The sequence below is a fragment of the Podarcis melisellensis genome, assembly GCF_964234715.1.
Source record: "Podarcis melisellensis genome assembly, chromosome: 8".
Classification (NCBI taxonomy): domain Eukaryota; kingdom Metazoa; phylum Chordata; class Lepidosauria; order Squamata; family Lacertidae; genus Podarcis; species Podarcis melisellensis.
The window spans coordinates 80,235,107-80,262,739 of NC_138540.1; the positions used below are offsets into that span (position 1 = coordinate 80,235,107).

At 46.8% G+C, this 27,633-nt stretch overlaps 2 protein-coding genes and 1 long non-coding RNA gene across 24 annotated transcripts in view; 2 read left to right on the forward strand and 1 right to left on the reverse strand.

The window, feature by feature from the left end:
• Nucleotides 1-5,085, forward strand: part of POU2F2 (POU class 2 homeobox 2) — a 105,110-nt gene extending 100,025 nt beyond the window's left edge. For 7 of the 9 annotated variants that reach the window (XM_081922066.1, XM_081922069.1, XM_081922064.1 and 4 more), the window contains 3 exons: nucleotides 196-367; nucleotides 683-756; nucleotides 2,633-5,085. In XM_081922066.1, coding sequence (XP_081778192.1) covers nucleotides 196-367; nucleotides 683-756; nucleotides 2,633-2,985 — 599 coding nt within the window. In that variant the 3' untranslated portion in view covers nucleotides 2,986-5,085. The remainder of the gene's footprint in view (nucleotides 1-195; nucleotides 368-682; nucleotides 757-2,632) is intronic. The other 2 variants (XM_081922065.1, XM_081922072.1) reach the window with 2 other exon arrangements.
• On the reverse strand, nucleotides 3,380-10,562 carry LOC309376284. Its single transcript, XR_014171153.1, has 2 exons — nucleotides 10,428-10,562; nucleotides 3,380-8,517 (listed from the first exon to the last, which is right to left on the reverse strand). It is a non-coding gene; the product is annotated as an uncharacterized lncRNA (long non-coding RNA).
• Nucleotides 10,563-17,011: 6,449 nt separating this feature from the next.
• ZNF574 (zinc finger protein 574) lies at nucleotides 17,012-26,711 on the forward strand. Of its 14 annotated transcripts, none has more exons than XM_081923080.1 (3): nucleotides 17,012-17,084; nucleotides 18,457-18,569; nucleotides 23,242-26,711. In XM_081923080.1, exon 3 carries the CDS (start codon nucleotides 23,254-23,256, stop codon nucleotides 26,002-26,004), a length of 2,751 nt encoding a protein of 916 aa, XP_081779206.1. In that variant the 5' UTR covers nucleotides 17,012-17,084; nucleotides 18,457-18,569; nucleotides 23,242-23,253; the 3' UTR covers nucleotides 26,005-26,711. The 14 variants fall into 14 exon arrangements, with proteins under 14 accessions (XP_081779206.1, XP_081779195.1, XP_081779198.1 ...); XM_081923069.1 differs by lacking the exon at nucleotides 17,012-17,084 and adding an exon at nucleotides 17,375-17,658 and having other exon boundaries at nucleotides 18,457-18,634; XM_081923072.1 differs by lacking the exon at nucleotides 17,012-17,084 and adding an exon at nucleotides 17,377-17,658 and having other exon boundaries at nucleotides 23,245-26,711.
• Nucleotides 26,712-27,633: the final 922 nt, after the last annotated feature.

Genomic DNA, 27,633 nt, shown 5'->3' on the forward strand with positions numbered 1-27,633 from the left:
TAGAGATCTTGCACTTCTGGGTGCCTCTGAAGTTCAGCATGCCGTTAGGCGGATGCCCTCTCTGGGGGGAGAGGCAGAGTTGGTGCAGCTTGAAATAATGGTTGGCTACCATGCCAGTGGGCTCCTGCTTCTGACCACCAACAAAATGGAGCCTTGGCAACTCTCCTTCACTTTCTTTGCTCTTCTTTTGGACAGTTACTACCTTGTCCCCCACAGTCTGCTCCCTGACCCCCAGTCGGACAGCGGTGGGAGCAGGGGGCACCACCCTCAACTCGGTCACACCACCCCCAAACAACAGCACAAACCCCAGCCCCCAGAGCAGCAGTCACCCAGCTATCAGCTTGCAAGGCCTGAATCCCAGTACGGGGTAAGTGGTGCGGGAGAGAAAGGTCTTTGTGGGGGGGTTCAGCTTCCTCAATGGTTGGACTGTGGGAGAAGAGGTTTGATCCTGGCTAGGCTCACACTATTAGAGGGAGGGGGCCTTGGGGGACATGACCCAAACAGTACGGGAATTAGAACTCACCTGAAATAATAGATTCTCCATAAAGCAATGGCTCACACGTCATTTTCAGCTACCTTCTGGACCCATTTTGAAGAGGTGATTGCGGGGGGTGGGGGTGGCACTCTAGTGTTAGCACTGTAGATCCCCAACTTTAACCGGCTGCCTCTGGTTTGATTTCAGAAGCACAGTGCTAGGGGTGAATGCAGGGTTAAACCCAGCGCTAATGGCCACCAACCCGCTGGCCACCATACAAGGTTTGTGAAACAGAAGATCAGACATGATGTCATCACTGCCATTTGCTCCACTGGCCTGTCTGTACAAGACTCTGTGTGTGTGTGTGTGTGTGTGTGAGAGAGAGAGAGAGAGAGAGAGAGAGAGAGAGAGAGAGAGAGAAGCGAAAAGTGTGTGTATGTGAACATATACACACAGAAAGAAGACATAAACCCGAAACACAGCCATTCTTCAAAACTGATTACTTATTAGGAGAAATTCACACTAAAACATTGGCGAATTTTCATGAGAATTTAAAAAAAAAAAATTAAATCACAAAGTAATGTGGAGAGGACAGCTGAATTTAAGATTGGGAAAATGAGAGACAGAGAAATTGACATATTCACTCATTCCTATTCTCAACAGGTGGCAGCATTGAGCCAACCATGAATTTCTCTGCCCACTTCTTTCAGTTTACCCACGTTGTCTGCTCACTTAGGTCATCATATAGCACAGGGTCTGTGATGTAAAACTCTGTGTCCAAAGCTGAAGTCCAACATCCTGTTCCCCACAGTGACCAGCCAGAAATCACACTTGTAGAAGTGCCTAAAACCAGCCTGTACAACTGGTTACCCACCATGCCCAATGCAGTCATGCACGATGGCTTATCAGAGACTCGTTGAAACCAGTTTTTAATGCCTGCTTGGAATTACAAAAATGGGATTGTCAAGCCCATGGCGCATCACTGGTGTGCCTGTGTTTTGCCTTGATGGGTCACAGATTGAGCAGATAAAGCTGTCTTGCCCTGAATCAAACCCCTGGTCTGTCTAGCCCAGGGTTGTCTATTCAACAACAGCTCCTATAGGATTCAAACAGGGTTCTTTCAGCCCTGAGATCCTTTTAGATGGAGATGCAGGGCATTGAAACTGTGTCCTTCTGTAGGCAAGGCATGCGTTCTACCACTGAGTTAGGGCCCATCCCCATGTGCTTTAAAAATGCCTCCCCCTCTAATTTCAAGCATGAAACATTTGAGTTTGGATGAAAGTGTATAGGAGCTGCTGTGCAAATGTTGTGCAGATGCGCATGAGTGCAACAGGTCAGTGGAGTCCCTCAGAACCTTCTCTCATTCCTGTTGAGGTCTCTTCTCCATCCCATCCCTTAGCTTACCTATGGTAGAAAACATCCTACTTCATAACATCCGTCTGTAACATTGCACCTGCGAATCATCTGTGCTCACCCTTCTCTCCACACACCATGTGTCCTTTTCTATGTGAAACGTGCTGGGGGAGGGAGACGGCGATGTGGAGCTGTGGTTGGGAGCAGGTGTCGTTTGAAGTGCGGCTGTGCTGAAATGTGCTGCTGCCATTTTGTCATGGTGGGGGGCCTCAGAGGCTGCTGAGAAAATAACGAGTGGTCTGATGAGAGATGACCCCCCGCATCAAAACATCAAGAGGAGAGCCACAGCGCTAATGCATTTCCTCTGGACCCATTACATGCTGAAGGCTGGGATATCTCAGTCGGAAGAACAGGAGAACAGAGTCGTGGGTTCAAGCCCCACGTTGGGCAAGAGTCTTGTATTGCAGGGGTGTTATGTACTGAGTTGAATAGGATCCAAAAGGCAGCAGTCTGATTGGTCCTAGAACAATAGGATTCAGAATGCAGCAGTCTGATTGGCCCTAGAACAATAGGGTCTAGAATGCAGCCGTCTGATTGGTCCACAGGAGCCACCCAATCCAGCTCTAGGTGGAAGTGAATCCGCAACCTCCAAGTATATTAAGGGGGGTTGGACTAGATGACCCCTGTGGTCCCTTCCAACTCTACACTTCTACATTTCGACAATTCTGTGACCAGAAGCTACTGGCATCATGCTGGCGCACATGCGCCCTAACTGCTGTTCTTTTCTCCCCTCCTCCTTTGCAGCATTGGCCAGTGGTGGAAGCCTGCCAATTACCAGCCTTGATGCCAGTGGTAACTTGGTCTTCAGTACCAGCGGAGGCACGACTGGAAGCCAGAGCATCGTGACTTCGTCGCTCTTCCTCAACCATGCAGGCCTGCCCTTGCTGAGTGCTGCCCCGGGAGGCGTGGGGCTGGTGTCTGCGGCGGCTGCTGCTGTGGCTGCCTCCATGCCCAGCAAGTCGCCCACCCTGACCTCCTCCTCTTCTTCCTCCTCTTCCTCCTCCTCCTGTTCCTCATGCAGCTCCTCCAGCGAAGTGGCGCAGACTCTGGGGCAGGCTGGTCCCGGATCCACCGAGCCGGATGCCAAGACGGAATGAGGGCTGAGGGGGGAGCATCCTCCCCGCCTTCTCGACACGTGGGGGTAGTAAGGAGCGGACGTACAAACCGACGAGTGAAACCAAAAAAAAAAAAAACCAAACAAAGAATTGTCAGCAACAGCCAAACAAAAAACCAACCAAAAAATAACCCAAAGCAACCAAACAAGCAAAGCAAAAAGGGACAAAGGAAGAAACCAAAAAGAATTCCCCAAACTTTTAGCGTTCATTTTTTTTCCTTTTTTCCTTTTTCCCCTCCGATGTTCAGGACAAAATGCCTTGCAAAAGGTGACTTTGTCAATTGTTTTGCTTGAATTATTTTCATTGATTTCTCTTTATTTCTTATTCGCTAGTTTCCTGGACAGTTTCAGAAAGGAAACAAATAAATGGGGATCGGTTGTTCTTTTTTTTTTGTAAGAAAAAGAAAAAAAGAAAAAACACATTTAAAATCCTTAAGGGGAAAATGAATCTCACACCAAAAATCACCAGTCCTAGCTTCACCCAAAGCTTTTTACAGACTTTTCTAACTTCTGTGTCTGGTCGAATGTCTTTCAAAACTCTTATTTATTCTTATTTATTCTTTTACTTTTCTTTGGGATCCAGAAAGGGTTGGACAGGGTGGGGGGGGGTATATTGGTTTAATTTCAGGATCTTGCTATATATATTTTCCTTTTCCTTTTTAAAATGCTAAAATAATATCCTTTTCTGCTGTGTTTTTCGGAACAAACTTTATAGTTTAGAGGGATTCTCACGAAGGCTAGGATTTTCAAAAGGCAATACTGAGAATTAGGTACCAACTTCCCATGATGGTTTCCTAATTGATGTCCTGCAATGATGATTATTATTTTCCATCTCTGCTTCTACCTGACTCAGCCTTGCAATGAACTAAAAAAAACACACCCAAGAACCTCTAGATCACAGCATCCTTTGACCAGCTTGCCTGCCAATGCATTCCTACATATATAGCCATTTCTGGCTTGAAAGGAGAGCTGCTGGTGGTGGGGAAACTGCTCCCTGTCTAGTTCCTTACCTCTGATTCTGATTCATCATAAGGCCAGAGTATCTAGTGCCTGGGTGAGAACTCTGTACCCCTTCAGAGGTTGCTGTACTACATATCCCATCATCCCTGAGCAATGGCCATGCTTGCTGGGGCTGATGGGAGCTGGAGTCCAGGAACATTTGGAAGGCCACAGTTTCCCCCATCCTGATCTAGTGTATCGAATGCAGATGGAGGAGCCTAGGCTTTGCCCTCTCCCTGTTACCCCACTGAGGACGGAATGAATTGCATCCATTCAGGAGTAAGCTTATTGGTAACCCCTGGGTTACTCACAGGGTACAAAATGTAAATACTCATGTCTTTGCAAGACAAGAAGCCTTATTGAAAGTCTCAGCCTTCAATGTTTCAGGATAGGCAGCGCTAAACATGTACGTTTTGTTTTATCAGCTTTTTCTTTCTTTCGCCAGTGTTCAATTTTTCTGTAGCTTTTCTTTTCTAAATTGATTTTTGCCTGGGGTTAGTATCAGGGGTTATTTTTCTGAAAACAGGGGATGTGTAATTTTTATTCTTATTCTTTTTATTTTTATATCTGTGTTCTGAAAAAAATAATAATACTCATATTCCAGTGCCTGACAAAAACCAAAACGAAACAAAAAAAAAACAAAACGGGAATTTCAGCATTCTTTACATTTTCCAGAAAAAAACCAAAAATTGATAGACACCACTACAGAAAACAACAAGATGAAGACCACTGGGGAATAAAAATGAAACCACAGAAGAGGGATAAAAATCCCCCCTTTTATGTGGCACACAGAGACTCGGAGGCGAGAGACAAAACTTTTAACCAAAAAGAACCAACCATGTGAACAAAGGAAGCATACAACAAAAAAAACCCCACCACACAAAAAACTTTTAATTGAAGAAGAAAGGATGAAAAAAACCACGTGGGAATAAATGGGAAATCTTTACTTTCTCTGGTTAGACAAATGGCTCAACCGTCTTTCTCTGTCCTGAAAAAAAAAAATACCTCATGGAAAGGTGCGTTGAGAAGCCAAGATTTTATAAGTGGCAAAGAGACAAAATAAATAAAAGTAAAATGAACCAAATCAATGGAAGTTGGGAGGGTGAGATCAGAGGATCTTGAAACTTCCACAAATCTAGAAAGCTTTAAAAATGGCTTCTCAAAACGCTCTTTTTATTTTTTTGTTTTTAAACTTTTATTTTGTACATTTTTTGTTGGTTTCCTTTATTTTATTTTTTTAAAAAAACTGGTTGGTTTGGGATTTTATTTCTAAATGTGTTTGAGGGGTGTTTTTTTTTAGTCAGTGTTTTGGGGGCTCTTTGAATGTTCGTCTTTTACTTTCAACTCCTGCGAACCAAAGTCTTGCTGTTGCAGAGAAGGAAGTTAGCCATGGCATACTGCGATCTGGTAGAAAACAAAAAACAAAACAAAAGGACAGAGTGGAAAAAGATAAACAAGCAAACAAACAAACAAACAAAAAAGAACTTTGAAACCTTTCTTAAAGGGAAGAAAAAAACCCTCGACCTCATTTTATCTCCTGCTTTTGCTGTGTTATAGCGTTCAGGTGGGTTTGAGATAACAAAAGAAAAAAAAATACTGTGAAACTTTCCAAAAATGAAACAAACAAACAAAAAACAGGAAACACCTAGTTTTAAAAGACTTGAAAAAAAAGATTTTCATCCCATTATGTGCGTGAGTGAGAGAGAACCGGCGAGTATTTATCTGTCTCTTTTAAGATTCCAGTCATCCTATTATGGTGGACATCTGGGGAAAAAAGAAGGAAAAACATTTGGGGAGTCCAATTTCTCTCTCTCTCTCTCTCTCTCTCATGTGCTACTGAACGTGTTACTAGGTGGAATGTAACTGTTTTAGTGATATTTGTTACTCTTTTTCTTTCTTTTTTTCTTTTTTGGGGAAAAATTCTTTTGGGGGGTATCTTCTATTTTTTTTTTATAGAGAAAATTCTATGTTCCGCTTTATCGCTTCTTACTGTATTAAAAAAAAGACAAAAAAACAAACAAACGTTAAAGGTTTGCAACAAAAAAAGATAAAAAAGGGAAAAAACTAAACAAAAAATCAACAAAAAAAGAAACAAAAACCAAAACGTGTTTTTTTAAAAAAATTGATTCTAGACCAAAAATGACCCTATCTCCATGTGCGGAGCTGAGCGGTGGGTGAATGGCATGGAGGGGAAACAGCCAAGATATATAGGGCAAGCAAAGGGTGATGGAAAGTTGGAAAGGTTGCTTAGAATCTGGAGAGAGGCGTTTCCTTTTTCAGAGAGTTGAAAGGGGAATGACAGAGTGGCGATGTGGGCATTCTTCCCTCTCTCTGCCTTCAAAAACCAGCCGGCTGTTTGACCAGAGGCAATATAGTGGGGCAAGAGAAACAGAGTGAGTGATGTTGCCTGTCTCAAATCACTTTCAACTCTTTTTTTAAAAACAACAACAACAACGACCGGCTCTCTCCAGTTTTAGGAGTTGGATAGATGGGAGGTTGTGAATTTTGCAACTGCGGACTCAAGCCAGAGGGGTACCCCCACTTCTTCCCTCACCCCCAAATTGGAGACTGTAAATGAGGACAAAATGCAGAGTTATCGCTAGCCTGGGGAGGGAAATTTTGTTTTGGTTGGTCCAGAGGAGAACTACATGGTACTCATTTCAGATTTGGCCACTGGTCTAGTGGGGCAGGATGTTTCGCTGTCTCCGTAGCCATCCTTGCCTCTCTAGTCCACATACTCCCCCCCCCCCAATGGCTGGGAAGAGAAAACAGGCGTGAGATGCCAGGCTGCCCTCTTTGAAAAGCCGCCGCATCTCTCTGTTCCGCCAACCTCCCGCGCTCCTAGGAGTTTCAGAACGAGGAAGGAAACAAGCTTTAAAGTACAGCTGTAAAACCAAATATTTGCTCACACGCCTCCGTGCCGGTGCCCGACCCAGGGTTGGGGGGGGCACAAGGGAGGGGGGCAGGCTAGACCCCCTCCCTCCCCTCATAGTGCCAAGACACCCACCATAAGGCTCTTTGGAGATAGCCCGCCATATACCTCATATACTTTAATGATAAACCAAATAGAAAAGCTTTATTAAGGGTGTGTACCGGACGGGTCTGTTTGGGGCGGTGGGGATCAGGTGCAGCATCTTCTCTCACCCCCAGGAGGGAAATCAGGAGGACGGCCCAGGTCCCCAAAAGGTGATCCATTCCCTTAAAACCTTGGTGTCCTTCTACGGAGACTCTTTTCCCACTGTGTTGGAAGAGGAGACTCGGCCGCTTGGGTAAAAGAGGTGTCGGAATTGTGGTGGGGGCTAGATGAATCTCAGTGGGCCTTGTTTACATAAAGCGGGCTCTGCCCTAATATAACGGGCGCTTTTGCACCGGGGTTAATTGCAGGACAGCGATGGTGCCAGAACCTCCACTCGGGCGCTGTCCAACATCCAACGCAAATTCTTGACCGTAGATCCCACTGAAGGCTCCATGGAGCATCTCTCCCTTCCTGTCCTCCTGACTTCTTCTCCTGGGTGCTTGTTAGGTCCTCGGCGGCCTGTATCTGGGTCACGAGAGAAGGGAACCTCATGAGGCGCTTCTACACCAGGGAGGGTGTCTGTCACATTTTGATAGCCCTGGAAAAGTGGGTCAAATGGGCTGACCTTTGCATGAGGGATGCTGCTCCAGCCCCCGACTCCCTTACCACCACCACCCCAACAAGACTGGCCTGTTGCTGTAGCCAACCCGGGAGCAGTGGAAAAATCGTGTGATAACTTTGCCAAAGGTAGTTAGTTCCTAGTATTCAATTTTTATTTTTATTTTCATTTTTAAATCTTCCGGGGTCTGATCCTGTCTCGTTAATTTATTTGTAACTGTGGGGCTTAGAAGTGACTTGAAAAAAAAATTAATAATGATGATGATGATGATGATGATGATGATAATGTAACAAATATTCTGAGTGATTTTTTTTATTTGTTATTTTATTTGGTTCTGTCGTGGTTTGTGTTTTTTTTTCCCTGTCTTTTTTTTTAATTAAAAAAACAAAAACAAAATAAAAATCTTGCAACCAAAGATGAGTTGAAAAGGAATTGGAAGTCTGTCATGGTGGCTGAATGGCGTTGACAGTCCTGTGGGCAATGTGATGAATCGGAGACTCTCATCTGTGGGATCAAATTTGGGGTGGGGTGGGGGCAAAATCTCCATCTGACTAACGAGGAACGGTAAGGAATCTCTAAGCACTTCCAATCAGATCCTCAAGGAGCACTGGTCATTAATTCTGGCTTTGAAATGGCTTAGCGTTTACCGTTACAAAGTGCTGGTTACCTTATCAAAGGGGAAGGTCTTGTCTGTATCGACCACTGACTCCAACAGCCGCTTCATATACACGCCCGTCAGAAAGCATCCTTTACTTTGCCTCTTGTTTCCAAGCAAGGATTGATCTCCCACTACTAGGCCAGGTCTTTGTAGACAGGAAATGACTCTGCAACTGCTTTTCTTCCTTGTCCGCAGTTGAGAAGGAACAGAAGCTGCTTTGGTCCTGGGGAACAAGAGAGAAAAACAGCATGGAGACCTGAGTATGCGCTACCTGGTGGTTTCCCCCCCCCAAATTGTCTGCTGACATTCAACATGCTACTTGCTTTGCAGTGTCAAAGGGATGTGCAGATTAAAACATCTGATAACGGATAGCCAGCACTGCTTCTGAAGCAGTTTTATCCAGCCCCTTGCTGGTGACCCAACCAAATTTAAATCGAGATGTGATTTTTTTTTTTTAAAAAAAAAGGTTCCTCCCGGTTTCATTTGTATGGAAAATAAACCTTTTTTTTTCAAGTTGTAAGGAAAAAGAGAGGCTCCATGTTTCAATCTTTGATTTCAGATGTGATGTGGTGACACTGTCTCAACGATTGTGAATCTGCCAATGTTAAAAAAAGGTAAGGGTAAAGGGACCCCTGACAATTAAGTCCAGTCGGGAACGACTTTGGGGTTGCAACGCTCATCTTGCTTTACTGGCCGAGGGAGCCGACGTTTGTCCGCAGACAGTTTTTCCGGGTCATAATAATAATAATAATAATTAATAATAATAATTTATTTATATCCCGCCCTCCCCAGCCGAAGCCGGGCTCAGGGCGGCTAACTACAATCAAATAATCAAACAATCAAATAATCCAACATTTTAAAAACATTTCATTATAAAAATTAATTAAAATCAAATTGATAGCAACTGTTATGCAAAATTCTGTGCAGGTTGCCAAAGGAGGGGGTCAGGCTGCGCCCTAACCAAAGGCCTGGTGGAACAACTCTGTCTTGCAGGCCCTGCGGAAAGATGTCAGTCATGTGGCCAGCATGACTAAGCCGCTTCTGGAGAACCAGAGCAGCGCACGGAAACACCATTTACCTTCCTGCTGGAGTGGTACCTATTTATCTACTTGCACTTTGATGTGCTTTTGAACTGCTAGGTTGGCAGGAGCAGGGACCGAGCAACAGGAGCTCACCCCGTCGCGGGGATTCAAACTGCCGACCTTCTGATTGGCAAGCCTGAGAGGCTCAGTGGTTTAGACCACAGCGCCACCCGTGTACCCAGTCTGCTAATGTTAGATGGCATCAATTTATTATTGACAGGTTTGGACTACAGGACCCTTAGGAATCCCTTCCAACTTTGCAACTCTTATGATTCTACAGCTTGACTCTCTGCGAGGTGTTTAGCTGTTATGGCAAGATTTACTTCCAGCCCTTGCGTAAGAATGGAGGAGACCCTAAGAGGCTGGCCATCTTCTTTTTAAGTGCCACACGAGATTCTGGATTTTCTAAGTTACATTGGGATGTCCGTGTTATCAAAGGCTAGAGATTTATAGGTGACTCTTGAAGCACAGCAGTTGTTTCAACATCAACTTTGTCTCTCAGAACCACCATGCTTCTATCCCTCACATGATTATTTGTAAATTATTGCAACATATTTTAAAACCACATCCCTTTTCATGATTAAGATCTCAGAGTGGCTTCCTGCAATATCAATATAAAGGTAAAGGGACCCCTGACCATTAGGTCCAGTCGTGACCGACTCTGGGGTTGCGGCGCTCATCTCGCTTTATTGGCCGAGGGAGCTGCCCTACAGCTTCCGGGTCATGTGGCCAGCATGACTAAGCCGCTTCTGTCGAACCAGAGCAGTGCATAGAAACGCCGTTTACCTTCCCGCTTTTTACCTTCCCTATTTATCTACTTGCACTTTGATGTGCTTTCGAAATGCTAGGTTGGCAGGAGCTGGGACGGAGCAACGAGAGCTCACCCCGTCGCGGGGATTCGAACCGCTGACCTGATCGGCAAGTCCTAGGCTCTGTGGTTTAACCCACAGCGCCACCCGCGTCAATATACAATATGCAAAATTACAAACATAAATTTAAACATATATATATATAAAAAACCCCATAAATTTAAAATCTCAGAAATTTTTACCAAGAACATGAAAGAATTATAAAACATCAGATAAGCATTTGTGACTTCTAATGGGATGGAGATCTAAAGATTTGTACCAACAAAACTGAAGACATGTTCTTGACATAAATCCTGCTTCCGATGTTCCCCAAGGTGATCTCATTGATTGACTTGGGGTAAACAGATACAAAATACACATGTTAATTCAAAATCTAGTTTTACCCTGTGCATTATCATTATTATTGTTTATGCCACCTATTCATATAATTCATAGGGATATAGATTCTACCTCTGTTCTTCAAAATACAACTTCCATCACTATATTAAGTTGCAGCGATCTAGTTCTGCAAGGATGTGGGTTGCTGTTTTTTTAATAAAAAAATAATAGTGTCCTTCAGCATAGCTGTCAATTTAATCATTTAAATATTTTTGCAATAGGTCCCCTTTTGAGGATTTTTCCACGTTTTTGCATATAAAACACATGTCACAATGAGAGTTTTCAGAATCATAAAATTGTAGCGTTGGAAAGGACCCTGGGGTCATCTAGTCCAATGTCCTGCAATGCTAGAATCTCAGCTAAATCATACATGACAGATGGCCATCCAACCTCTGCTTAAAAACCTCCAAGGAAGGAGAGTCCACAACCTCCCGAGGGAGACCGTTCCGCTATCAAACAGCTCTTGCAGCCCGAAAGTTCTTCCTGATGTTCCCTCGGAATCTCCTTTCTTGTAACTGTATTTGTTTTTCACTGTCTTTAATATAAACCAACAGACATATCACTGGGTCTAAAACTAGCTTTATCTAGACTTGACAGATCTGGTCGCACACTATTCTATGGAGAATCTGGATGACAGTACCAAATGGTTGCATTTGACTGTTCTCTGCACTTTCTTCCACGTTTATGTTTAGACTCATTTTCTGGTGATCCCACCCCAACCCCCCCAAAAACTGCTGTTACAGTGCCAGCCTTTCCAGGGGACAGGCAAGTGCCATCAGTGGCATAGCGTGGCGGGTGCAGGGGGGGCTGGCTGCACCGGGCGCAACATCTGGGGGTTAGGGTGCGCAAGTCCATGGGTTAGGGGCGCAAATTACTTGCCTTGCCCCGGGTGCTGACAACCCATGCTACGCCACTGAGTGCCATTAAGGCTTCTAAGAACTACAATGGCACCTCAGGTTACATACACTTCAAGTTACAGACGCTTCAGTGTACAGACTCCACTAACCCAGAAATAGTACCTCGGGTTAAGAACTTTGCTTCAGGATGAGAACAGAAATCGTGCAGTGGTGGCGCAGTGGCAGCAGGAGGCCCCATTAGCTAAAGTGGTGCTTCAGGTTAAGAACAGTTTCAGGTTAAGAACAGGCCTCCAGAACGAATTAAGTTCTTAACCCGAGGTACCACTGTACTGTGACTTTAATTAAAAGTATTTTCCTTGCAGGCTCTGCCCCTTATTCAGTCTGCCTCTGAAGATTAAAGACTTGTAAAGTCAACTCCTGGCATAGTGGTTTTTTTAAGGGGAAAGCAAAATGAATTAAAGAGAGGTTTCCTTTCCTTTCCCTGCCCTTTTGCTTATTCTATAGCAAAATAGCAGTTTTTCACAATAAAAGAAAGAAAAGTAATGTAAACCAGTAATTGAACCTGCCCTCCCGCATAGGGAGAACAAAAGGTGACTAATTAGGGTGCAGTTCATCATTAACCCTTCTGCTATGCTGTTCAGGAAGCGATAAAAAGGGCAGAACCTACAAAGAGGTTGCAAACATAGACTCCATTCATGTGGCAGCTCATTCCTTTTCTCAGACTTTTCCCTAACTGCTAATTTCTGCATTATATCTGAGCTTTCACATAACGTAAATGCCACTTCTGGAAACATAGCAGAATATAGTGCTGGTGCTTTTTTCAGTGTTATTTGGTTCCAGGGAAGCGCCATACCCTCCCAGTATTTCTCTGATGAAAATAGGGGGCGGCTTCTGTAAATCTGGGTCTGTCCCTGGAAAATGGGGACACTTGGAGGGTCTGCTAAATACAGCAGTTCTCAATGGCATGCTGTTGCTTCCAAATGACAAAATGTTAAGGTTTTCTAATGGCTGTTTCCGTAGCTGCTCTTGGTTCCTTTTTTTCATGATCAATTTTAGCCTTTTCCCAATAGAATGCGGAAGCCCCTCAAATTCCGGGACTTCTGAGTTTCTCAGTGTTAATCAATCAAGGCTAGATTCTCCATATCACTTGAGTTCTGGTTGATTTACAATATAATAATATAATAATAATTTATTATTTGTACCCCGCACATCTGGCTGGGTTTCCCCAGCCACTCTGGGCGGCTTCCAACAAAGACAAAAAATACACTAAAATGTCACACATTAAAATCTTCCCTGAACAGGGCTGCCTTCAGATGTCTTCTAAATGTTAGGTAGTTGTTTATCTCTTTGACATCACATGGGAGGGCGTTCCACAGGGCGGGCGCCACTACCCAGAAGGCCCTCTGCCTGGTTCCCTGTAGCTTTGCTTCTCGCAATGAGGGAACCGTCAGAAGGCCCTCGGCACTGGACCTCAGCGTCCGGGCAGAATGATGGGGGCAGAGACGCTCCTTTAGGTATACTGGGCCGAGGCCGTTTAGGGCTTTAAAGGTCAACACCAACACTTTGAATTGTGCTCAGAAACGTACTGGGAACCAATGTAGGTCTTTCAAGACTGGTGTTATGTGGTCTTGGCGGCCGCTCCCAGTCACCAGCCTAGCTGCCGCATTCTGGATTAGTTGTAGTTTCCGGGTCACCTTCAAAGGTAGCCCCACGTAGAGCGCATTGCAGTAGTCCAAGCGGGAGATAACTAGAGCACTCTGGCGAGACAGTCTGCGGGCAGGTAGGGTCTCAGCCTGTGTACCAGGTGGAGCTGGTAGACAACTGCCCTGGATACAGAATTGACCTGCACCTCCATGGACAGTTGTGAGTCCAAAATGACTCCCAGGCTGCGCACCTGGTCCTTCAAGGGGCACAGTTACCCCGTTCAGGATCAGGGAGTCCTCCACACCAGCCCACCTCCTGTCTCCCAAGAACAGTACTTCTGTCTTGTCAGGATTCAACCTCAATCCATTAGCCGCCATCCATCCTCCAACAGCCTCCAGGCACTCACACAGGACCTTCACCGCCTTCACTGGTTCTGATTTGAAAGAGAGGTAGAGACATAATATATTTGTGTCCTCTCGAATCTCCCAAGGAACTTGGGTTTCCTTCACAGACTGAAGTTTTTCAAAGTTCTTCATGACTGAAGTGATCGGAACACAGAAATTTATTTCCAGTATTTTGGGTTTTACAACAGTCATGGCCCCACACTCACTGGGACAGATGGATTTGAATACAGCCCCCGCCCTGGTCACTATGTGATCTCAAAATGGTGATCTCATCTCAGAAACAGCCTTGTTGCATAAATTCCTGAAACAGCATTCTGGAGGGCATGCTGTCCTTGCTTGGGGCAAGAGAGCAAAACTGCATTGCTGTTGCGGAAAGTGTCATTTGAGCCAGGAACATGAGAGCTTTTGAAAGGCGGCGTCTGATTTCACAACAGGCAAAAATACCAGGCTGGCTAGGTGACTTGAGCAAGACTTATTGGAGTAACTACCTCTCGTTCCTGTGATCCACCAGCAAAATATCAAACAGTATTTGAGATCTGAGGGAATGATAAGCATTCAAGGGTTACGCCCATTCTATTACCAGCAGACAAAACTCACCAAAGAAAGACTCATCTGGTACACTTGGCTACAGATGACTTGCAGGGCTGGCCCTAATATTAGGTAGACTGAGACTGCTGCTTCAGGTGGCAGGTTGTGAAAGGCAGGGAAGAGCACTTAGGTGCTGGAGAAGATAAGAGGAGTTTTCTGGAACAGGCCAAGGGCCTGTTTATTCCAGGATCCAAATCCTGTTCTAAGTGGAAGCCCAAAAGCAGGACCTGTGTACAACAGGTTTCTCCTTATTTATGATTCCCAGCAACTGGTGTTTAGAGACATACTGTCTCCAACAGTAGAGGTTGAACAGAGCTGTGTGTGACCTACTGTTCTCAGGTGGGTGGAGGATAATGTCCCCATCACTACTTTGAAGTAAGATTCAGCGGGTCTGGTTGGCTTCTGCAGACAAATAGGGGGTGCTATTGTGTCCTTCATCTAAGGTAGCAGATGTATTGGGCTGGCCCCACTGATTTGACAGCTTCCTTGCCATGGAGATGCTAGGCTTTGGGGCCAGCGAGATTTTATTTTTTAACAGCAGGCCCTGTATTCTTTCTTTACACTTGGGCAAGCAGGCGGAAGGAAACAGCCACATGGCTTCTCCCAAAGAATTCTGGAAACTAGTTTGCTAAATGTGCTTGGAATTGTAGCTCTGCAGGGGCTAAACTATAACAGCTAGGGTTCTTTGGGGAAAGCAACACCTTTTATAGTGGTATAAATGTGCTTATGTATGTGACGAACCACACAATCAATGCTTGCTGTCACCCTTTCAGCAGTTTGAATGTTAGTTGGCCCAATAAACTAATGGTAAAGGGAATGATAAGAATTCAAGGGTTATGCCCATTCTATTACCAGCAGACAAAACTCACCAAAGAATGACTCATCTGGTCTTTTGTTCTGCTCGGGGGCTGCAAGGTAGTGGTAGTACCAGATATTTCATAATTTTTGAAAATGTTATGGGATTTCCTCCATTCCAAATCCAAGCATGGCAAACTCCATTTCTGATTAATAGCTCTCAGCATAATTCTACATAAATAGCATGCTCTTTTAGCCAGATATGCAATTATCTAGGTTTTCTGCAGTCTAGTGCTATTCAAATGAATTAAGTTGTACTTTGCACCAGCAGACTCCTGTGTTTTTATCAATACCTGATGCATTTCAAACGCCAGGAGAAACAAAATTATAGAACAATCCTATGTATACTTTTTGCCAGTTTTAGTACCATTTTAAGAAAAAATAGCTTTGAAGCCTGCAAACATTTAAGTAGTAAAATATGGTTCATTCAATCTGGAACTGGCCTGCTTTGTTTAATTCTCGCAGCTGTACACTGAAGTCTCTTGACAATTCTGTTCGTCGGTCAAACAAGACAGTGACTTGCCCAGCAGTTGAGTGATGATTTGAGTTTCCAAGAGGGAGAAACAGCTGAAGACACAAAAGGCTGTGCTCACATTAACAGCTTAAAATACAGCCCAGCCTCATATAACCAACATGCTTAAGTCTAAGTAATACATGAAGGAGTTAATGCCATAGAGTATGCTGTCCTGCCAGGCTTAGCTATGCCACTTCCCTTTACCTTGGGAGGAAATAGGTACCGGTAATCAAGCCCTTGTTCACTCCCTGTTTATCTTCCAGCTCAACCACATGGCTTTCAACAGCCACTCTTGAGTTCCAATACCAATACTGTAGTCTAAGAACTTTGACCATTTAGTAATTAAGCTAGGTTTTGCTGCCAGTTTTCCTTATTGATATATGGAAAAGAGCATGAACCAGACCTTTGAAGAGTTTGTAAGTAAACCAATTTTTAACTTATCAAACGTGGTTTTTTCGTATGCAGGGGAAGAGGGAAATTTTGGAATTCGCTTGAAAGGGCATATTTTAAAGGTCATGGCTTCCCTCTCTTGGGAACTGTAGTTCTCCCTCCCCCTTCAAAGCTACAACTCCCAGCAACTTTAACAAACTCCAACCCTCAGAATTGCAAATGTGATGTAACTTGTCAGTGTGGCTTCATTACAGGGGGTTGGACTAGAATCACTAGATGACCCTTGAGAGCCTGCACACAGGGTGGTTGGGCGACAGGAAGCATCAGAGCTGGATTTAGGTTTGATGAGACCCTAAGCTACTGAAGGTAATGGGGCCCTTTGTAAGTGCAGCTGTCCTTTGTCAGCAACAAATTGCCACTGTTTTTTCGTGTTGAATATATGCTATATGGTAATTTATGGACCTAATCGGTATCTAAAGCCATTTGCACATGTTGCCATGCAACCAGTCCATGCAGAAATGTGGTCCAACATAGGCACCCTATATATGTTGTTGTTTAGTCGTTTAGTCGTGTCCGACTCTTTGTGACCCCATGGACCAGAGCAAGCCAGGCACTCCTGTCTTCCACTGCCTCCCGCAGTCTGGTCAAACTCATACTGGTAGCTTCGAGAACACTGTCCAACCATCTTGTCCTCTGTCGTCCCCTTCTCCTTGTGCCCTCCTATATATAGAAATGAGCAAACCAGTGATATTTTAGGGAGCAGGCTGGCAGGTGGGGCCCACTAGTTACATCTTAGGAGCCTACGCAACACAAAACACTGTTGCTGTATGTAGGTTTTATTTTATTTGTTTTTTAACATATATTTTGGAAATGTACATCAAGTTTTTTCCTTTAAATTTTTTTGGGGCCCCCAAGAGAGTGGGGCCCTAAGCTATAGCTTATATGTAAATCCAGCACTGGCAAGCATGGAACTGTGCTTCAGGAATCCAAGCAAATGAGAAGACCCAGCGTTATTCACAGGTGGACTCCAACTCCCATCAGGCCGTGCAAGCACTACTGGCCCAATGGCTCATGGGAGTTGTAGTCCAGCAACGCAGGGACCTCGATCTGGCGGCCACAGGTTTCTCCGCCCTTGAGAGGGCTCTTTACTCCGCAGGAAACCCAAGCCAGGAAGCACGTGACCCTCGGCACCCGAGAGAACCATCAACGGTCTGAGGAGAGCTTTTCCTAGGGGCAGCTTGAGAAGGGTCCATGTTCCCTTGTTAGGGGAGCAGAAGAGAGGAGGAAGGATGCCTTAGCAAAAAAAGAAGGCAATATATATAAACGTCATAAAAAAGCAAAACAAATGTATTTACGTTCATAAATATCGGTTTGCTTCTCCTTGTAATAAGTTAAACCGCCGTTTCGACGTTTCGGGTCTTCTCAGACACCCCCCTCCCCCGCCGCTTTTTTGGTACAACCCAACTGCCATTTCCCCCCATTCTCTCTCTCTCGGCCAGCGGGTTCCCTCGCTTTCCCTTCCAGCCCCGCCCACTTCCTCGACGCGACAGGCGCAGCCTCGCTTCGGCCTCCGGATGACGTCAGTGTCAGATCGCCTATACGGATCCCGACGGGTTCGGGCAAGGGCTCGCGCGTCGGGTAGGAACGACGGCCCCGATTGGGCGCGGGCTTGAGCAAGCGGCCTCCCGATTGGCCGCCCGCCGCGACCCAATCGGCAGGCCGTTTGTTCTGGGAGGAGGGTGAGAGAGAAGGCTGGGCTGTGGGGGACAGAAGGGAGGAAAAGGTGAGGGGAGGAGGGGGACTCGGGGAGAGCGCCCCTAGTGCAGGGGGGAGCCCAAGGCGGGACGGGGGGTGGGGTGGGGGTGGGGAAGGTAAGGAAGCCCAGAGCGGAGCCACCGCCCCCCCCACTTTGCAGGGTTGTGGGGGAGGGAGGGGAAGTGGCCCCTCCCGCAAGGGTGGGGGAGGGGAGCCCAGCACGCCCCATGCAAAGAGGGCGAGTGCCTGGTGGATTTGACCCCACCCCCTGTGAAAATGGTGGTGGTGGTGGTGGGGAATGGGAGCCCCCCATGCACAGACTGGGAAATCAGACCCCTGTGTAGGGGGCTGGGGCGGAGGAGAAGCGGGGCAGGCGCCCATGTGCAGAGGAGCATGGGCGAAGGGGAGTCCCAGATGCACAGGGAGACCTGGAGAACTACCTGAGGAAGTAGGTTGTGGCCCGTGAAATCGTGCTGCGGTTAATGCGCTAGTCTTGCCAAGGTATCATAAGGCTCTTTGTTGGTGATGGGAGGCGGGGTGGGCAGAGAGAGAGAGAGGAGGGGGTTCCTCTTTTCCGAAGTGAGGTGGAGAGAAAGAGGAGTGAGAGCTGCTTTCAAGGGCAGGATTGGAAGAAAGTGTGAACTGGAGGCTCTGATCCTCTCCTGTGTAAGCAAACAAAAAAAACTTAAGGGAAGGGTGCAGTTCCCTGATGATGGGTTGGATGTCAAATCATTGAGGGGTCTGTTCAGCCTTGCAGTGGGGATGAGGGGCTGATCTGCACCTTTGCTTGCTGTCTACTTATTTACAGTCTTCTTTTGAACTCAAGTTTCCAGAGGAACGACTTTCTCAGTCTTGGTGTGTGCTGGAGCAGGCAAGATTGGATGTCTTTCTAGAGCCACAGGCCCTTCTGGGGCTGGTCCGTGGCTTTAGACCTCGAAGGTATGTGGGAAATGCACCCTGAAGCTAGGTGAAATACAGCTCAAGCCTCAGAAACAGCTGGTGGGGTAGAAATCAGATTTTCATTTTTTCAAAGATGAATTTAAATTGGTGCTTTTTAAGAGTCTTCCCCCCCCTTGAAATAAGATTGTTTAATATGGCAACTTACAGTAATTAAGTGCAGATAAAATGTATATATTATAATCTTTTACAACTGGACTAGTGATCTCCTATCAAACACATTGAGATAAAACCTCATTTTCTATGTAAAAGACATGTTTATGTTAATCTGTTCTCAGGTCAAGACTTATAAAGGTGGTAATAGGTCACTGAGAAAAATGATGAATATTTATTACACTGCCAGTACGCTACACAGACATTTACATTCCATCTCATGGAAAAACATGATTGTGACTAGTAATAGCCTTGCTTCTGGAATGTGTTGGACATTCCTGACTGGGATCTAAAGAACAGCTTTAAAATCTGTAGATTATATGGACCGTCCTAGTAATATTGTTGACTTATTTTCTCTGAAGTGACTCCCATACTAGATCACAACTACTTTTGAAACATCCACAGTATTAAAGGTATGCTTCCCCCCTCCCCTGTGCATTATTTTGCACTTAAATCAAATATTGTTTGTTGCCTGTTCATCTATTATGGAGAGATCCTTTTGGATCCCCATCCTTAATAATGTAGTGTCTTCCTCAAATAGCGTTTTCATACAGATCCATTGACTGGTTATTTTCTCTGAAACATGCAGTGCACCAGAAATTCAGCTGCAATGTGGCAATTGGAACTGCTGAGAACTAGGGAAGGCTGCTGTACACTGGAGGACATTTGCATGGCAGTGCCTCTTACATCTGCTGCCAAGATCTGCAAGAAACATCAGCAGCCGCGAGAACCTGGCAGAGGAAGCCCTGCCCTATGACAGACTAATAATATTCCAATTAAATGTTTCCTTGCTCTTTAAATGCATTATAAGCGAGCTTGAGATCTTTGGGTAGCTAATGGGCTATAATCCTAATCAATATTGTCAGTTGACCTAGTCAGATGAGCCACCGTGGGGTTACAGAGTGCTAGACAAGATGGGCCTTTGGCTGGCCCTAGCAAAGCTCTTCCTAAATGATTGAAAATAGACTTACTTCCAACTTAGCACATTTGAGTTGTGTGTGTGTTTTTTAAAATAACTACCTTTACTTTCATTTTCTTGATTTTAATTGCAGCTATTGGCTGATCCTGGTGTTTCAGGATAAATTCTTTATAAACCTGTTTACTAAACATGGACAGTTAGAAAACCATTACTTAACATAGGGGTGTTAGGGGAAGGGTAGTACCTCGGGTGGGGGGACAGGTTGTGGCTCCTAGAAGCTGTCAACATGTGACAGCAGCCACACCTCAGGAAATTGGCCAGCTAAACCAGGTGAGGGTGGCAGATGGATCTCAAACCCTCTGTGAGTTAGCAACTTCCCCTGCATTCAAAGACAGGCTCCCGCAGATTGAGCAGACAAGACCAATAGTGAGTCCCAACAGTCAAGGTGGTTTCTGCAGGTGCTGAAGAGGGAAGTAAGGGGCAGATGGGGCTCATCTACCCGGGAAGGTGGCCCATCTAGGAGAATGAAAGCTCTGATCCTAAACTTCTGCTGCTTTGCGGGCTGTCTTTGGGAGAAGAGGAGGCTAAGGAGTAAACCCTGCACGAATCTGGACTGGAGTCCCCAAGGCAGTTGGATGGTACCTTATAGGCTGCCTCCTAACAACTCCAGCAGCCAAGCTGGTGCCAGATGTATCACTCTGCTTTTCTTTGGACCACATCAGTGAGGCTGAGGGGGGGGGGGGTCTTGTCATCTGGGCAGCCCAGGAGCTCCATACATAGGTTTGCGCCTTGGGGTGATCACTTGGGTGTTGCTAACATAGCAGTTTGACTTTAGTTAATTTGGTCATTGCATGGTTCTTTGGGTTTTTTGTAATTAGTATAAGTATCAAGCCTGTTGCCGATCAAAAATATTTCTTGCTTAAATAAGCCTGCTATTTTACAAATAGTTAATCATTATTTGACAACATTTGTCCAAAATTGAGTTGATCCTTTCTGACCAGTCAGATGCCCAATTCTGTCCTCAAACTTGGCTGTCTCATTGTTTACCCCAGCTCCAGGTGTCTAATGAAATAGTTATGGTAAATGACTGCTATCTACAGAAGCTCATGGGATACCCCAATACAGTGGTACCTCGGGTTAAGTACTTAATTCGTTCTGAAGGTCCGTTCTTAACCTGAGGCTGTTCTTAACCCGAAGCACCACTTTAGCTAATGGGGCCGCCGTGCCGCTGGAGCACGATTTCTGTTCTCATCCTGAAGCAAAGTTCTTAACCTGAGGTAATATTTCTGGGTTAGCAGAGTCTGTAACCTGAAGCATATGTAACCCGAGGTACCACTGTACTTGTTCCCATCTGTTTTGAAAACAGTCCGCTTATTGCTTACTTCTTTTTTTAACTGGTTTCCAATCCACCTATCTTCCCATGCAGAAGCCATAGTGATTGTTTGGATCCTGCTCTTAAATGTGATTAAAATCATTTATTTATATTCAGCCTTTTCCTAGGCAATTTAAAATCATGAAATCACAGAACTCTGTGATTTACAGTGCAATCCAAACCCCAGAACTGCCAATATGAGTTTGGATTTGGCAGATCTTGGACGTTTCCGGTTCAGCTAGGGCCATACCGGCTTAAGTCCCTCATCCTGACTGAGCCAAAGATCTAACAGTGTAAGTCTTTCATCCCCAGCTCAGCTGGCAGAACTTAGAACAGTGTGGTCCCCCAAAAGAGGTGTTTTGAAGAAGTGGGTAGAGTGAAAGAAGGAGAGACTTACACCTGTTTCAAACCCCATTCAGCTTGGTTGTGTATCCTAGGTCCCAATCCTCAAAACTTAGGCGCCCACCCAGCTTCTGGCTTGGCCAGCACTTAGTCTCCTCCCTCCCTCCCCTTGCCAGAGGCTCCTGAAATGAGGTAACATGTGCTAGCATAAGTTTCACCAGTTCTCTATAGTTGGGATTGCTCTGCCAAATCAGTCCACTCGCTGCTGTTGGACTCTAGAATTGGGCAAAAAGAAACAATGATACTGTGTGCTAACAGAACAGCACTGAAATCAGGACACAGGCGGCATGAAAAGGAGGAGTGCCTTTATTTCTGCTTCGTACTGAAAGAACTGAGAATATTGGTTGCAAAACCACACTAGCGAAGATGTAAATGTGTTTATGCTACATGTTTCAGCGACTTTGAAATCTGTCCATAGTATCTGGCAATTGTACAGCAGAAGGGCTATAGCTCAGTGGTAGAGCACGTTCATGGCACACAGAAGGTCATCGGCTCAAAACTTGCCATCTCCATTTAAAAGGTTCAGGTAGCAGATGATGACAGTGATCCCTGCCTGAGGTCCTGGAAAACCGCTGCCAGAGAGTAGACAATACTGGACTAAACTGCGTAAATCCCTGTGTGATTTACTGCCACAACTTCAGTATAGGTGTTTTTGTGAAATAACTTAATTGTTACAAGGAAAGAGGGTCTTTAATGTTTTGTTTTTCCATTCCCTGTTGCAGTAATGCATGAAAACCTAAGTAGCCCTGCAATGTAACGCAAGTCTGCTTAACTCTCAGCCCCACCAATTAAGGTTTTTGCCCTCGCCTGAATAAATACCGTATTTTTCGCTCTATCAGATGCACCAGACCATAAGGAGCACCTAGATTTGGGAGGTGGAAAACAAGAAAAAAAATATTTTGAATCCCAGAAGCCAGAACAGCGAGAGGGATCTGGCTTCTGGGATAGTCTCTGGCTGTTCTGGCTTCTGGGATAGCCCCGCCAAGCCTCTTCAGGCAGAAGCCAGGAGAGGCGCCGTACAGAGAGCGAGAGCTGCGCAGTGCCCCTTCAGCAAAGCGGGAGGAGGAACAGAAGGGGACCCTCCCACTTCTCTGAAGGGGCGCTGCGCAGCTCTCCCTCTTTGCACAGCACCATTCGCTCCATAAGACGCACTCAACATTTCCCCTTTACTTTTTAGGAGGAAAGAAGTGTGTCTTGTGGAGTGGAAAATACGGTAGTCTAAAAAAGCAGTAGTTGACTGACGTACTGATTGATGCTGCAATCTTATACACACTTATCTAGGAGTAAGTGCCGTTGAACTCAGTGGGGCAACCTTCTAGGTAAGCCTGTATTGGGCTGTGGCGCTTATACTATTTTCTTGCAATTCCTGCTCCTTGCTGTGGGAACCTGTGAAAGACCTGTATCTTACCTGTTTCATCATAGGATGTATTTTATACCAGGGTTTTCATTTGATTAATTGGTTGAATTAATAAATAGCATTTTTCTTTGTATTTAGATGTCTGCATACTTTATCTGATTTTAATTTTGTAGTTTTATATTGTAACCTGTCCTGGAACCTTATGGTGAAGGGTGGATAAGGAATATTATTATTATTATTATTATTATTATTATTATTATTATTTATTAATTAATGTGTCACAGTAAACAGCATATCAGAATTGGCATTCTGTTTTATTTTTTAAAAAAATTGCAGGCACTGATCAAAGTAATTTTCAGTCAGCGATCCAGATTAATCACCCAAAAGTTGCGACCCTAGTCTAGAACACCGGGCTCTCTAATTTTTCCTTTCTCTTTCTTATACACCCCAGCAGGCTTTCACGATGGCAGAGTCAACCGAGGAGACGCTGCTATATGTGGAGCATCGCTTTGTCTGCTCGGAGTGCAGCCAGCAGTTCAACTCCTTGGAGGAAGCCCTGGTACACCAGCAGAGCCACCTGTGCTCCCAAGAGCAGCAGTATCAAGTGGTGGGGCTGGCAGAAGCTGGGCTGGTGGCAGGTGGTGAGGCCGGCCTCTACCAGACTGTGACTGTGCAGGAAAGCCAGTACCAATGTCTGGAGTGCGGACAAATCCTCCTGTCTCCAAGTCAGTTGCTGGAACACCAGGAGATGCACCTCAAGATGGTGATCCAGGAGCCGGAACCCTTGGTGAAACTGCTGAGCTCCAGCCAGATCCATTATGAGTGCACAGAATGCAAGGCCCTGTTCACCAGCCAGGATGTGTGGCTTGCTCACCGGCAGACCCACCGGAAGCCACCCGAACCACCGGCTCCACCTCCTCAGAGCCGGGCACTGGTCAACCTGGAGCACTCCTACCGCAAGCCGCAGGATGGGGTAGACACTGTGCAACTGCTGCTGTATGAATGTGGTGAGTGTTTCCAGCTGTTTCAGTCGACGGCAGACTTGCTGGAGCACCAGACCACACACCAAGTGATCCAAGTCTCCCCAGGGACACGAGCGAGGGAGCTGCCTGCATCCTGCCCCACGGAACCTAAAGCGCCACCACCCCCGCCGCCACCACCTCCAGGTTTAGTGGCTGTGCACAACGGGGCTGTGCCGCCGCCAGCCCCCACCAGTGTCACGGCCACGGATCACAGCTATGAGCTAAAAAACAACCCCGGGGAGCAGCTTCCCCGGAAAGCGAAGCAGGCCGCCAAGGAGCACATGTGTGCCGAGTGTGAGCAGCCCTTTCCTTCGGCCCACAAGCTCCAGCTTCACATGAGGAGCCACCGGCAGGGCGCCTTCAAGTGCCCGCTCTGCAGCAAGGTGCTGCCGTCCCCAGCCGCCCTTGAGAAGCACCGGGAGGAGCACAGCGGCGAGTCGCGCTTTCTGTGCATGGACTGCGGCCTGGGCTTCGGCACGGAGGCGGTGCTCTTGTCCCACCGGCGCACGCACTCCTCCAACCCCCTCTACCGCTGCGCTTGCGGGAAGACCTTCATCAACATGACCAAGTTCCTTTACCACCGACGTTCCCACAGTGCCAATTCAGCGCAGACCCACGAGTTGCCTGCATCTCCTCCTGAGGAACAGCCTCCCGAGGAGGAGCCACCTGAAGCCTTGGAGCAGCCGGAGCAGCCGCCGCCACCACCTCCACAACCACCACCTCCTCCTCAGCAGCAGCAGCAGCAACAACAACAGCAGCAGCAGCAACAACAACAGCAAGAACAAGAGGTGTTTCCACTGGCCATCATCTGCTCAGTGGACAAGACCTCTGCCCCAGCCGAAAGCAACGTACAGGAGCAAAAGCCCTCGGAGTTCCAGTGCCTGCTCTGCAACAAGACCTTCCCCAAGTTGACGCTGCTGCTGCGCCACCAGCGCTTTGTCCACAACATGGAGCGCCGCCACAAGTGTCTGACTTGCGGCAAGATGTTCAAGAAGAAGTCGCACATGCGCAACCACCTCCTGACGCACACCGGCGAGAGGCCGTACCACTGCAAGGAGTGCGGCAAGAGCTTCAACTCGCAGGCCAACCTGCAGCGCCACCGCCTGACGCACACGGGCGAGCGCCCTTACCGCTGCGAGATCTGCCAGAAGTGCTTCACGCAGTCGTCCACCCTGCAGCAGCACCTTCTGGTGCACAAGCGCCACTACCCCTACAAGTGCCAGGAGTGCAACAGCGTCTTCCACCGGCCCTACCGCCTGCTCATGCACCGCTACCACCACACGGGCGAGTACCCCTACAAGTGCCAGACCTGTGGCCGCTCCTTCCTGCTCCGCCGCCTGCTGGAGGTCCACCAGCTGAGTCACACGGGGCAGCAGCCCCACCGCTGCACGTCCGGCTGCGGCGCTGCCTTCGTCACGGCCGAGCAGCTGAAGGAGCACAAGTGTGGCAAGATGAGCCGCCACTTTGAGTGCTCCGTCTGCGGCAAGAAGGTTGGCTCGACGGCGCAGTTGAGAGCCCACGAGCGGCTGCACGGGGACATCCAAGTTCCCGAAGGGGCGGAGGAAGAGCCCCCCACTTTGGAGCCGCCCCCACCCCGGCCGCGCCGCCCCACTGGCCCCAAGGTTTTCGAGTGCAGCGACTGCAAGAAACTGTTCAGCACCGAGACGTCGCTGCAGGTCCACCGCCGCATCCACACGGGCGAGCGCCCCTACCCGTGCCCAGATTGCGGCAAGGCCTTCCGGCAGTCCACGCACCTCAAAGATCACCGGCGGCTGCATACCGGCGAGAAGCCCTTCAAATGCGACGAGTGCGGGAAGGCCTTCACCATCGCCGTGCGGCTGGCCGAGCACAAGCGCATCCACACGGGGGAACGCCCGTACCACTGCGACGCTTGCAACAAGGCTTACCGCTCCTTCTCCAACCTCTGGAAGCACCGCAAGATGCATCAGCAGCAGCGGCTGCAGAACGAGCAAGAGGCCATGGCAGAGGCTGTCGCCGCTGCTGCGGCCGCGGCCGCTGCTGCAGCCGCAACGCCGTCGGCCTCGTCCACACCTAGCGATCAGGTCTATGGCAACACTGTTACCATTATGGAGACCATCCCCGTGGTGGAGACCATTGAAATCTACCCTACAGATGCCGGGGTTCACTTCGAGAACATCCAAGTGGAGAATGTCCAGATAGGGGGAGTTTGAGTTGGGCTGGGGGGAGCAAGGAGATGCAGCTGGCCACGCTCTGTGGACCGGGAGCTGCTGCTCTCTGGCTCCCCCTTGCTGGGGCTCTAGTGTAGCTGCAACAACTTCTGCTCCCTAGCTTTTTTATCCATGCTCCCTCTGCTGTCCAGGTTTTGGCCATTTCTGCAACATGGCTGCGTCATCTTGACTTCTCCGGTTCTGAAGGTGAACTGGGCTCCCATTTCCTCCCTGTCTGCACAAACACCAGGACGGCATTGGGGTGGGTCTGTGCGCTCGATGCCACCGTGGGCTCTGACCCTCCCATTTCCTTTGGGGTTGGGTTCTTTCCCACTCAGTTGTGTGGAACGTGGCTTTTTTTTTTTTAATGACACAGGCGACCCCCCAGACTTGAGAATGCCCAACCACAGCCTCCCCCCATGGCTGAGCCCCTTGAATGCTAAATGGTTTTGTTTGTTTCATAGAGCGCTCCGGGGAATAGCTTCCCTGCTGGGGTTCAGTCTGACTTGTAAATACCTCTTGACTGGGTTTCCCTCTTCGCTGTGAGAGCTTCTCTCACTGTTTGCTGTTGCTCCCCTATCACCCACACATATTCCCCTTGTGACCCCTGACAGCTGCTTTTATTTGGTTTCTTGCTAACTGGATTCTTCCCCATGGCTGCAGGAGCATTTTGTTATTTCGTATGAAAATTAAACAGGAATCAAAGCGCTCATGGTTTTTTGAAGTGTGTTCTTTTGTATTACGGTGGTTTTTAGTAGAGCTGGGTGCAGCGTAAGGCTGTCAGTGGGTAAATTTCTAATCACCTGCAATGTTCATTATTTGTTATATTAATACTTAATGCCTTCTTAAAACAGGCATTCTTCCCTCTTTCTCTCTCTCACAGGAGGGAATTTATTTCATTCCATTTATGAATCGCTTCCCATAAAACATCTTGAAGCAATTTAACAAGGTGGCTGTTTCGAATATTGTGCCTGTTGCAACATGTTACTTCGTTATCTGAAAAGGGAAATAACCCTTTCTTCAAAGTGTTCTTTATTTATATGGAAATCTATGCAGATTTAATTGTTTTGACTGAAACTTAACACAATTAATCCCCTGATAACGGGTTTTAAAGCAGACAAGCCCTAAAGTTTTCATGTAATCCTCACTGTAAGGTGCTTTGACAAAAATTTAATAAGTAGAAACTGCTGGTCGTTGTTGAAAGAAAGGAGTATCTGTACCGTTTTCTGCTTTCATTTGCTGTTGTAGTAACACGAGATCACTGAAATACACTAAATAAACAACCTGTGCAATTAAATCTTGGTGCCACCACATACAGTTGTCCCCCACTAATTAACTAAAGCAGGAATAGCTAACCTGTTGCCTTCCTGATAATGCTGGATGCCATTTCCTAGAGGCCATGCTGGCTGGACCTTCTGGGAGTTGTAGTCCGGCAACTTGCGGAGAGCCAAAGGTTCCACACCTTCGATCTAAAGCATTATCTGTCATTTAAAAGTTGCAGCAGTAGCAGAGTAAAAAGTTATGACAAGTCTAGAGGATAGTGCAAAGTGTTTCTTCTTCCCAGGCAGGATTTCCCCGTTAAGGATAATACTAGCCTGGTGAGGAATTTCCCCTCTGGAATGTGTCCCTTTG

Bases quoted from the DNA above. Each gene is read 5' to 3' on its own strand.
- ZNF574 (XM_081923068.1), top strand. From the start codon at position 18,156: ATGGGAGGCGGGGTGGGCAGAGAGAGAGAGAGGAGGGGGTTCCTCTTT. The intron at 18,297-23,244 runs GTAAGCAAACAA...ACACCCCAGCAG, and splicing joins AGGCTCTGATCCTCTCCTGT to GCTTTCACGATGGCAGAGTC.